We start from the raw sequence: 12247 nt of genomic DNA, 5'->3' as shown, positions 1-12247 counted from the left end.
ATAGAAACATGGTTTTTGAAAAACTGAGTAAGAGAAAAAATGATGTTAGTGGCTATCAGCAGCCAGTCCGCTGTCAAGCTGGACAGACTCACTTCTCCCCATAAAGATAGTTTGCCTCCAAAACTAGGGACTTTCTTTCATGTACCTTCTTAAAAACCAAAAACTCTTTAAGGCAATACGTGTTCATTTAACATGATTTAGAAAATGCAGTCAACCCGAAAGGAGAACATTAACATCACCTACAATCCCACCGTAACCTCTTGGTGTATATTTTTTAATTTAACCACATATAGACATGCATATATAAATATACATATACATATTTGGGGGGTTTCTTGTTAATTTTAACAAAAACGGCATCATCTTGCCTTGCATATTTTTTAGTTTCATGCATACTTCTTGGCATGGTGCATTGTATTAAGTATTCATTGAAAATCCGTTGACTATCAAGATTTGCTTTTTATATTCAGACAGCAGAATTTTTAAATGACTCACCCGGAGGGGGCTGATTACGAGCCTTTGAATTAATGCCTTTGAATCAATGGCTGAGTAATCGTGTGTTCTACCAAGGAAATGAGTTAGTTGACCACTAATGGCTTCGGGTTTTAGAAATCTCTACCCACTCAGTACACGAGAGACTCGGCATCCGTGTGCTTTCCATCAAGAGCACAGAGCAGCTTTCAGCTCTGAGGAAGCTGGATGATTTTTTTGGGTGTTTATGAAATAATACCCGGGGTCTAACTGTAGATCCTTGCCTCCACTAAGTGATAAAAGCCTCCTTTATCTGTTCAGTGCTGCGGGAATATTATTAGGATAGAGTAAGATTATTTTAACCAAGAGGATTTTTTCCCTCTCACTCCGAAGCTTAATAATTAAGGCAAGAAGTGAGTCGATTTCCTATTAAGTTATAAATTGCTTATTGTATCTCTTCTACGTCCGATACCAGCACACTGCTTCATATCGAAGGTCCACATTTGGAACAATCGATTGTTAATGCATTCAGGCTGAATACACATTTCTTTGTTCTCCATTAGGAAAAAAAAATCTGCTTAGAAAATGCTAACACTGTTTACCAATAAAACCCTGTAATTTTCAGCTATTTATCATAAGACAAGTAGGGTTTAATTTCCCATCCGTTTTTTTCCTGAATGTTGCCACACTTCTTAAAATTACATTCTAAAATACATGAGGAAAACATTGCAGTATTCGCTCTTGTGCTTGGCGAGACATCATTTACAGGCACTTCGCTGACGAAAATAGTTCCTGTGCAGAGCACTCCGCGCTTATTTGGTCCAACTTTCTCCCAACTTGCTTTTACTCAAAGACCACACTCAAGTGTGTTTGGCATTTTCAGCCCTTGATTAGTTGAGCTCTTGTGCCAGACCAACTGGAGCCCAAGGCAGTGCAGTTGTTTGCAGTGGGGTTTGCCCCATGGGCAGTCCGTTCACGTGGAGGGGGCGGCGTGCTGCAGGGACATGTGTGTCGGTCTGGTGGCTGGAGCCGGGGGCTCAGGGTCCAGCTCCACCGGTCTCCCCATATGTGACTTCAGACAAGTCACCTCACCATCCCATCCCTCCTCAGTAATAAATCCAGGGAAGTCAACTAGATCGGTGTGGGTGGTTTTGGGGAAATTCACCGACTATTAAAAACATTTTTTTTTAAGTTAAACTCAACTGTAAGGCCTATAAGACCATGAAAAACAAACTTACAGAAGTTGTACTACCATCACATTTAATAGAAGGAAGACAATTCTAATACCGCAAAAGTAGAAAGGAAATAATCTAAGAATAAAGGACGGTCCTTTCTATTGAATACATTGAGGTTTTTGAAAACTTCAGGGCATGTTTCTCTTTTTGTCATCCTTGCTGCAAGAACAATGAAAATTCCTAGATCCACCACAAGTGTTTGAGAACCCATCAATGAAGGATCTGTTGGGTCTTCTCTGTCTCATATATTCTGTTAGACAAGATGGCACGTATTTTGTTTTTGTCTGGTTGGAGCGTGTGTGTGTCTGTGTGTGTGCATAATATCATAGCCTCATATCTCCATACATTCTGAAAATTAACCTTGGGCCACACCTTCACAGCCAAAGATTACGTGGGTAGAGATGGTTTACGTTCCGATTCTGCCCGAGCAGCTTTTTCCAAAGGCACACCTGAATTATGTAGTAGGGAGTGGGAGTGAGTTGTCTGGGAAATGACCCAACCCAGTAGGAGACCTGGGCTCTCAGAGAAGTAGCTGAGGTCTCCGTAGACACAGCGAGGTAGAAAACAGGGCAGGCCGTTAGACGAACGATGAGGCCAAATTCACACCTGAAATAACTAAAATATGTGTGTTTTCTTCAAATTCTAAACTAATTCTCTTCTCTCAGTTCTTCTGACTTAGGTAAGTGTGTAGCCACTTAGCATAGACACCAGCGGCATTATTCACCTCAGACCAAACTTTATTTTTCAGGAATCCTCCCAAATACTATTGACTTCGAGGCCCCTACTGGGAGATGAAGGGAATAGCTGTAATTTCCCCCTTCTACTGAGTCATTGATTCAGGATTGGCTTAGCATAATCTGACAGAGGTTTTCTTCTCTGTCTTCTTACCAGGCCCTTACCTAGAATTCACGTAGACAACTTAGTGAAAATCGAGACGTTCTAAGATGTTTTTTTCACAGAGCAGATTATTAATATTTAAAAAAAAAAAAAGAAAGCATTGGTTCGTACAGGAGCTCTCCTGCAGCCCAGTCCATGTTTATCCAATAGCCAAGGGTCTGGTGGGTAGGAAGGGCTTGGTGGGGAGCTGATCCCTGTGGCTCATGTCCTCAGGCAGCTCTTTCTTTGCACGCAGTGCTGATTTCTCTAGGACAGATGGCATTCAAAGCATTCCCTTTACAACTAAGGGAAGATGCACCCTCCTCCATGGAGAGATCCTGCTTGGCCAGGTGTGTTTTCATCTCGAGGTAAATGGACACCTAGACCTCTTCCCTTCTGAAATGAGGATGGCCGCGGCAGTGCTATATTTCTTGAAAATTGGGTTTATCATAAGAACGACTGTATTTGTTTCTCATGAGAGTCAGAACGAGGGCCAGACCGCATTCATTCAGTTTTCATTTGGTCCCTATCATGTGAAAAAGATACTAAAAAAAAATCAGCTAAGGGTTATAGAATTTTGAGTTCCCAAAGAATCACAGAATCTAAATTACACAAGACATAAAGCTCTCAGATGGCGCCCCTGTCCACCCTGCGTGAAGTCCCTGTGCTTCCAACCTAGCATTGCCAGGATGCCTGGTTAAATTTGAATTTCAGATAAACATCAAATTACTTTTTTAGCATAAGCGGGGGTATGCTTGGGGCGTACCCATTTGGGGGGTGGGGTGGAATATATATATATATATATATATATATATAAAACAAATTATTCATTGTTTATCTAAACTTCAAATTTAACTGGGCATTTTGTATTTTATTTGATAAATATTGGCAATGCCACCAATACTAATAGCAATATGAACAGTAACAATACTTGCTAACTTAGAAAGACATTATAGCTTGTGGATTAAGAGTGGACTCGAGAACCAGACTGTCTGGGTTTGAATCCTAGCTCTGCCACTTACTAGCTTATGACGTCAAGTGAGTTTTGTGGGGTTTTTTTCCGAGCAAGTCTTAAAATTTCTCTATGCCTCAGTTTCCTCATAGTAAAGCAGGAGTAAAAGGGTAAGTAGGGATGTCATTAGGGGTTTAATCTGTACCCCGTAAGTGTGTTTGTGTTCGATTGGTGTTCATATGACCAACACTTACAGAGTCCTGGCTACATCATGGACATTCTTACCTGCTTAATAATTTTAATAATAAATTTATCTGTTCTAAATTTTGCCTCAAAAAACAAGGAGGGCACTACTAATCTATCATTGGCCTCACCTGACTTTGGCACTTGGACTCGGCCATTCTTGCGATTCTTTAGTGATTTTCAGTTAGGATTCCCCAGGTCGTGGGCACTTGCTCTTAGTGCCATGAGCTGCCCCCAGATTAGTGTTGGGTGCATCCCGCTGCTGTTCCGATGGCCCTTTTCTCCTCGACTGCTCTTTCATATGCAGCCTTTCGAGTCAGGAGACCGTTCTGGTCAGTGAAAAGGGAAGCAAAATTGCCACGGAATCATTCTATGTGTCCACCTTCTTGTATAAATATTGATTTTCAAGTATTATCTGACCCGTCCCACACTTGGCTCATTTGTGTTCAGTAATAATACCAAAGCCGTGTCTCACCGATGTTAACACGGGGCACAACCAGCATCTTGAAGCAGACAAATTATGGAAATTGCCGAGCCTTCTATACTGTTGGTTTAATTCTCATTATAAGCCTATCAAGTAGGTGGTATTGTTCCCCATCACCCATTAGCCACAGCTTAGCAACGTGACTTCCCAAGGTCAGAGGCCAGCTGGGCTTGGGGAAACTCAGGCAATCTGACTGGATTCCCTTTGCTGCCCTAGTTGACACCCAGGTCCTTTATATAAATATATAAATGTCCCCTTCGGGGAGGAAATGTCACAGCTTTACATCTGTAACTTCAAGTTTTCCAAACATTTTGAAATCATTGATTAAAAGAAACAATTTTGAGTATGCGTATCTTGTTGTGTTTGTTGTTTTCTCTCTCTCTTTAAATAATTGTTTTTCCTCTGTGAGGGGAGGGAGTTTAACTCTTCCGTCTGTTTTGTTCACCGCTGTATCCCCAGCATCCAGACCAGTGCCTGGTATGTTGTGAACACCCCATTCAAACTGGCCGATTATTGAATAAACGGAAATATTTTTTATGTTATAATAATACATCTATTGGGGCATATTAAAGTGTATTGTATAAAGCAGTTAAGACTCAGCATGAATGCTTTCTCTTCCGAAAGGCCTTCCTGGATTCCCCTGCAGAAATAATACCTTCTTCCCCTACACCGGATCTGTGTGGGTTTGTGATTTTCTGCTCCACATAGCGTCTTACAGATATAACTCAGTTCCCCGTAGCTTCTAAGGAGTAGGACCGTTCAGTTCATCTTGTATCTCTCTATTTGTTAAACGAGTAAGTGAGTACATTTTTAGTCTACCTGAGAGATAGGAGAGTTTCCAGGAAAAAATATTATTTGAGCAAAGGAATGATAACTGCTCTTTTTACTCCTAGATCATTTCTCTTTTGTGTTGTTTTGTGTTTTCCTAGCCATACATGTCACCGGTCTTAAAAGGACGTGCTTCAAATCATGTAAAATACTGATTTCTTTTTGGAGCACCTGGGTAATTAAGCTCATTACTCTTCCTGGGGAGGAACAAAGCCTGAGCTAGTTGGTAATTGCTTTTGTCTTTATTTGTAATCTTTTAGAAAACAAGTATCTGAGCTTTTTTTGTTTGAACAGTCATTATGAATTCTTGATAACATCTGGTTACTTAATTGGAAAAATGTGTAGCCATGAAGATTAACACTGGACCTTAACTGGATATAAATTCAGACATATATAGGATCCGTATTAATCTCAGTCAACCCCTTCAAGCAGATGCCGTATTTTGGGGAAAAGGAAATTGAAATGTACCAAGGAGCGGTAAGTTATAGGCCGCATAATTACTGTAGTGTTTGGGGCTTTTATAATGCATGGGTAATTTTTCTTGAAGTTGGCAATACATTTGCATTTTCTTATTGTGAATTATTTATTGGGGAAACTCAAGTAGGTGACATAGTTTGATTTTTAATGACGTGCTGCTCTTTAGAATACAGCTCAAAAGAGCATAGGACCATCTAGTATAGGAATATTATATACAGAATTACTCAAATAGGATGCAGGACCTACAGCTCGGGTGGGGGGAGGGAAAGTTCCTCCTTCCACACAGGCCACAAAATTCTAAGGACTGAAAAATCCGTAATGGATAAAAGATAAATAGGATGATGAGAACCATTCCCTCCAAATCAGAACCTTAGTTAAGCTGTGGCTCTGAATGGAACCTGAAAATTGAATCTTTTTATTACTTCTTTATTAATGTGACTCTGGTCCCTATTCAGATCCAGCTCCGTAGCCATTTTAGTTGTGTGATAAAAATAGAAACTGTAAATCTGATGAATATATTGCATTATGTGGTTCAGCACTTCTCCAGGCCTCCCCTTCCCTGCATCTTTCCCCTTCTTTCCTCTGCAGCAGAAGCACGAGAGCGTTCATTAATCCTGACCCCTGGAAAACAAACAAAAGAGAGCCCACACAAATTCATCAGTTGAAGTGGAAGGCAATTTACCCAGAGCAAGAGCCCACCCCATTGTTGCCAGATGAATGGTTCTGGTAGCTGGAGCCCAAGGAGGCTGCCACGCGAAAGACCTTTGATAATGCTGCCTTTATGGGAGCCCAGCACAAGGGAAACACTGTCAGCGGAGGCTGGGCCCTGCCCTGGCGCCCTGAGCTGCGAGGCCCCGGGGCAGCAGGCTCGGAGCGGGCTCGGCATTCTCAGTGACAGCCAAGGCCAAGGCGGGGTGGCTGGGAGTGCTGAGCATTCATGCTGTTTTCTCTCCCGTTCTCTGAAAAATGATGTTACCTGAGTCCCTTTTGGACCATTTATCTCTTAAAAAGTTCTCTTTAAAAAATTTGCCCTAGAATTTAAAAAAATACATTTATTCTTAACTGCTAGTGCTAAAGTGTTGTGAAATTGGTAATTGCTGAATGCTAGGTACCTTGTTCTGCCACAACCATAATAAAACAACCCTGGGTGCTGACTGTGTGTTACTGTGCAGCCCCATTTCACAGATGAGGAGAATAAGGCTCAGAGAAGTTCAGTCCGCAACTCTGTTGAGTGTGGGACAATATTATCCCCACTTGAGAGATGGGACCAGGGAAGGGTAAGACAGAGTCTCAATGTCTTCTCACTGGGTCTGCCATGTTCTTCACTCTTTGATGTTAGATAGTCTTAAATGTAAGGCAAGTTCTTTCTTCAGCTTTATAGCACATGATGTATTTTTCTTTTTAGTAATTTTTGAGGTAGTGCTGTTCAACTTCAGGAAATTGAGGGAAGTGGGGCCGAAATCAATCCTGACACGATGAATGTATTGGCCAATTTGTATTCAGGCATAGCCAAGGTAAGGTAGCCCATGAGACTAAAGCACCAGGAGAATATCTTGGTGGGGTAGGATTTTTTTCCCTGCCCATTGAGATGAAGCAAACTGGCCAAATCAGTTTATCCCTTCAAAGAACTACCCCTCTTGCCCTCTTCTTAGAGAGAATGTTTAGGTTTTCTCCTCCTTCATACACAGTTTCACTTCATTTCCTCTGGGCTTCCAGCATCTCCAACTTACCTCTTAGAAAAAAAAATGACGTAGGAATTTAGAATTCTAGTAAAAGCCAGATCCAGGTTTTTAGTAGGCCTCTCTTAAGACCTGTTGGCCAGATGTCTTCAGAAGCATTTAGAGATGGAATGTCACCTGCAGAGGCGTGTGGGAGGAAGGGTATGGTGCCGCAGCGTCTGAAGACGTCTTCACGTCTGAAGGCTGAATCACACACCTGCCCACGGAGGAGTCCTTCCCAGTCCCGTCTGCGTTTTCTTAGGTGTGACTCCCGCTGACCTTGGCCTTGAGGTTGGAACTGTATTGGGCAAATTCATTGCTAAGACCAAGAAAAGAAATGCGATGTGTTGCTCTGTCTGACCATGGTTTTGCTTTTGTTTTTTGCTTCTCTAGGCACAGTATGAAAACCCACCACATATCTATGCTCTTGCAGATAATATGTACAGAAACATGATCATTGACAGAGAGAACCAGTGTGTCATCATCAGGTATGGGAAAGAGCTTTATTAGGAATAGAGGGCGTGAGACCTTGCCAGAGTGAGCGCTCCCGGTCAAGGACAGTGCCTTTTCATAGCTGCTGGTGTCAGAAGCTGGTCAACAGCAGGTCGTCTGCTTTGCCTTGCTTTATTTTATAACTCCAGATCATAGGAACTTTGCTTCCATGGGGTCGTGGTTTATACTGCTGTGGCTTAGGGCATTAAGGCTCGAGGGCACATGGTGCTCGCCTGACCTCTCTCTGATTGGGCCCTGAACTAGCATCGTAAGACATCTCTCCTCCCATTTGACCATGGCTTCACTCTGAATTGGAGATCCTTTATGTCAGGAGGACAATAAATGTCCTTCCCTATTTTATCAGCTGGAGTCCTTTGCCCTAGGTCCCTCTTTTTCCTTCTTTAATAATTTAGTAGTTCAAGTTTGAACGTTTTTAGTATACTTTGTCATTTGCTTTTAATCTTCTGAGGGCGTCCCTGGCACACACCGGCCTTTGGTGTCTACGGCTACTCTCAGAATCCTTCTAACCCAAGCCAACTCTGAGTCTTTGCTGGGTTTAAATGCTTTCAGGATTTTGTTTATTATTATGAACGTTCTCAAACATACAGAAAAGAGAAGCACCCATATTCCCATCACTTAGAACTTGGCAGTTATTAACATTCTATCATACCTGCATCGATCTGTTTAGTTCTTCCATTTTTTAACTGAAGCACTTTGGAAAATTTTTAAGCTCTGGATATTTACAGACCAAGGCAGGATGAGAAAGAGTATTTTAAGAAGCTTCTGTCAATCTCTCAGTCCGCTTGTACAGATAGTACGTATAGGGCCAGTCCTCTGGTCCTTCTCTCCTGCCCCTGCAGGTTATTTAAAGCAAATCGTAGGTTCAGAATCATGTCCCTTGTCACTGAATTAGGGTGTGCCTCTCAACGATCATTCTCATCATACCTGAAAAATGAATAATCCTTTTAACATTATCTACTGTTACCAGTGTTCCAATGCCACATCCTGCTTATAGTTGGTTTGTTTTTATACTCAGGTGCCAAACAAGGCTCACACATGGCTCTTGGATGTATGTGTCTCAAGTCTCCTAATCATTGACCGTTTTCTCTGATTCTTTGGTTTACTTGGCACTTGTTTGTTAAAAGAAAAAGTTGTTTGTCCTGCAGAATTCTCCACAGTCCGGGATTGGCTGGTTGTGTAGCGTAACATTGCTCTATCCCCTGTATTTCCTGTAAATTCGTAATTAGATCTGAAAGTTTGGTCAGGCTGAGATTTACTATTTTGGCAAAAATGTTTCATCCGTGATTCTGTGCCCTTAATGCCTATTGGTCTCTCTTTGTGTGATCTTCAGATTACCAGCGGGTCCATCCATTATAAATTCTCATTTCACATCATGGTTTAATTAGTGGTTGAAAAATAGCTATTTTCTAATTCTGTTATTCTTTCTACATTTGTTACTTGGAAGTCTTTTATTTGGTTACCCTACAATATAATTTATTTAGGAAAACTAGATACAAGGCTTGATTTGTTGTCTTTATTTACCAAGTTTTGAGGCAGTGAGTTGATGCCCTAGCAACTCCCAAGGTAAAATGTTATTTTCAGTATCTTTCCAAACGAATGGATTTTAAATATCTTCCCTGTTTACTTACGTAGTGATTTTTCTTTGGGGCTCAAATGGTCTTGTCTTTGGCCATTGAGAGCCATTCGTATTGGCTCCTGTGTCCCTTTGACAAGACCCCAGTAGATGTGGATAGTTTCCTTATTCAAGATGTCAGGATCTCAGGGTGCCTGGCAGGCTCAGTTGGTGGAGCATGTGACTCTTGATCTCAGGGATTTGAGTTCGAGCCCCACGTTGGGTGTAGAGATTACTTGAAAGAAAGAAAGAAAGAAAGAAAGAAAGAAAGAAAGAAAGAAAGAAAGAAAAGAAAAGAGAAAGAAAGGTATCAGGCTCTCTTGTGCATTTTCTTCTGAGCCCTGGAGTCAGCTATTTGACCAAAAAGTCCTGGTTCATTTTCCCAGAAAATGGCACTTAGAGACCACCAATCTAGTCAGTAAGGGTGCTAAAAGGCAAAGAAAATGAACTTTTTAAAGAAAAACAATGAGGGGCGCCTGGGTAGCGTAGTCGTTAAGCGTCTGCCTTCTGCTCAGGGCGTGATCCCGGCGATCTGGGATTGAGCCCCACATCAGGCTCTTCTGCTGGGAGCCTGCTTCTTCCTCTCCCACTCCCCCTGCTGGTGTCCCCTCTCTCGCTGGCTGTCTCTCTGTCAAATAAAAAAAAGAAAAAAAAAGAAAAAAGAAAAACAATGAAACATGAGTTCATACTGATAATTTCTGGTTCATTTTTAAGATTATAGGGTTTTTACTTCTTTGATGTTTATAAGAGTGAGTGCGAGTGAGGGGAGGGGCAGAGGGAGAGAATCTCAAGCAGAGTCCCTACCAAGCACAGAGCCCGACTCTGGGCTCAATCCCACCACCCATGAGGTCATGACCTGATCTGAAACCAAGAGTCAGACACTCAATCAACTGAGCCACCCAGGTGCCCCTGTACCCCATTTTTCTTATGCTGAAAATCTTGGTTCCTAATGACATTATCACAATTATTTGCTTTATACTGTGTGTGTTAAAAGTATAAATATAAATGAATAAATATATATAATAAAGCAAATAAGTAGTTTTGTTAACGCTTTAAAATAACTTCCAATATTATTAATAGTAATACTGAGTTCACTTCAAAATTTGTCACTTTTTTTTTTTAAGATTTTATTTAATTATTTGACAGAGAGAGAGACAGCCAGTGAGAGAGGAAACACAGGCAGGGGGAGTGGGAGAGGAAGAAGCAGGCTCCCAGCGGAGGAGCCTGATGTGGGGCTCGATCCCATAACGCCGGGATCACGCCCTGAGCCGAAGGCAGACGCCTAACAACTGAGCCACCCTGGCGCCCCATAAATTTGTCATTCTTCTTGTCCTTAGGATGCACAGTTAAAATATTGGGTTTTAAAAGAATCCTTTTCTGTGTCATTTGTGCCAACCTAACCTAAGAGTTAGGTTCATTTATTTTATTTTGGATTTTAGGGGTTTAACATTTTGAATTTTAATTTTGTTTTATAATTCTATAAAACATTTACATGATTCCAAAGTCCAAGCTGTAAAGCAGGAACACTGAAGCCTTTCAAGGTCAATACAGATTTCAGGTATTTCAAGGTAAATACGGACTTCGTGACATTTTGCCTCTAAATATTTCCATATATATCTTTGGAAAATAAAAACATTTTCTTTCTCGGGCGCCTGGGTGGCTCAGTCAGTTAAGCGTTCCGACTCTCGGTTTGAGCCCGGGTCCTGATCTCGCGATCAGGGGTCGAGCCCTGCCTTGCGCTCCAAGCTGAGTGTGGAGTCCAGTTCAGATTCTCTATCCCTCTCTTTCTCTGTCTCTAAAATAAATAAAATCTTAAAAACAAAACAAAAAACATTTTCTTTCTTAGCACCAGGACCATTATCACAACTAAATAATTACTAGTAATTTAATATCATCTAAAAATAAGCGGGCCACATTCCAATTTCTTTGATTGTTACGAACATGTCCTTACCTGCCGGTTTATGTAAATCGAGGAACACTGGATGCATGGGGTCATGAATCTTTCTTTCTTTTTTATTCTACCATAGTTTCCCTACTCCCACAATTGTTTTTTCATGATGTTGACTTGGTGAAGAGAGCAACCCCATTTCCCTATAGACACACCTTCTAGATTTGTCTAATTGCTCCCTGATGGTCTCATTACACTAATTCCTTCAACTGGATTTTCTGTAAATTGGAAGTTAGATCTAAATACTTAATTAGATTCAGGTTAAGCCCCTTTGGGAGGGGCACTTGGGTGCTGAAGAGTTATTGCTTAGTAGGAAATGCTTCTGTGTGATTCCAAGTGGAGGTCACTGACCAGTAGATAGGTAGGATGTGTTTTCTTGACCGGAATTAAATGGAGAATAAAAGGCGAGTTTTCTGACACACTCCCTTGCCCTTTGCCCTTCCTTCTGGGACCCTAGTGAGATGAGAAGGAAGGAAGGGAATGGTCTTGTTGCCTGAGCTTCACAAGTCTGGAAGCCGCTTCAGGGACCCAGCCCACATCTCTCCCCCTCAAAGTCCCCCTCACCGTCCCTGCAGGTGTGCAGGCACTGAAGCAGGACACGTGCCTTTTCTAGAATCCTTTTTCAGCTGTTCAGGTGGCAAAGACTTGAAGACCCTGCTCCAAGGATTTCTGCGGTGGCGGCTACGCTGTAATTCAGGAGTTGGTAGAGCAGGGAGCTCCTGACACGAACTACCCAGCGTTAGGCCCAACTCCCCAGGTTAAGGCAGAGTCCTGCAGAAGGCTGTGTGTACTTCAGACTCCGGCTTCAGGTTTGGGGGTTCCCAGGCCACCCTCACTTCTGACCAGCTGGATTCAAGTTCAGGGGTTCCCACCACCCCCTTGGGTTCAAT

At 41.9% G+C, this 12247-nt stretch overlaps 1 protein-coding gene across 1 annotated transcript in view; it reads left to right on the top strand.

Annotated features, from left to right (window-relative positions):
- MYO1E (myosin IE) overlaps positions 1-12247 on the top strand; it is a 188804-nt gene that overhangs the window by 82056 nt on the left and 94501 nt on the right. The window contains exons 3-4 of the mRNA XM_026518589.4: positions 5477-5566; positions 7678-7772. Coding sequence (XP_026374374.3) covers positions 5477-5566; positions 7678-7772 — 185 coding nt within the window. The remainder of the gene's footprint in view (positions 1-5476; positions 5567-7677; positions 7773-12247) is intronic.

This window comes from Ursus arctos, unplaced genomic scaffold (assembly GCF_023065955.2).
Source record: "Ursus arctos isolate Adak ecotype North America unplaced genomic scaffold, UrsArc2.0 scaffold_36, whole genome shotgun sequence".
NCBI lineage: Eukaryota > Metazoa > Chordata > Mammalia > Carnivora > Ursidae > Ursus > Ursus arctos.
This window is presented reverse-complemented; position numbering and strand designations above follow the sequence as displayed.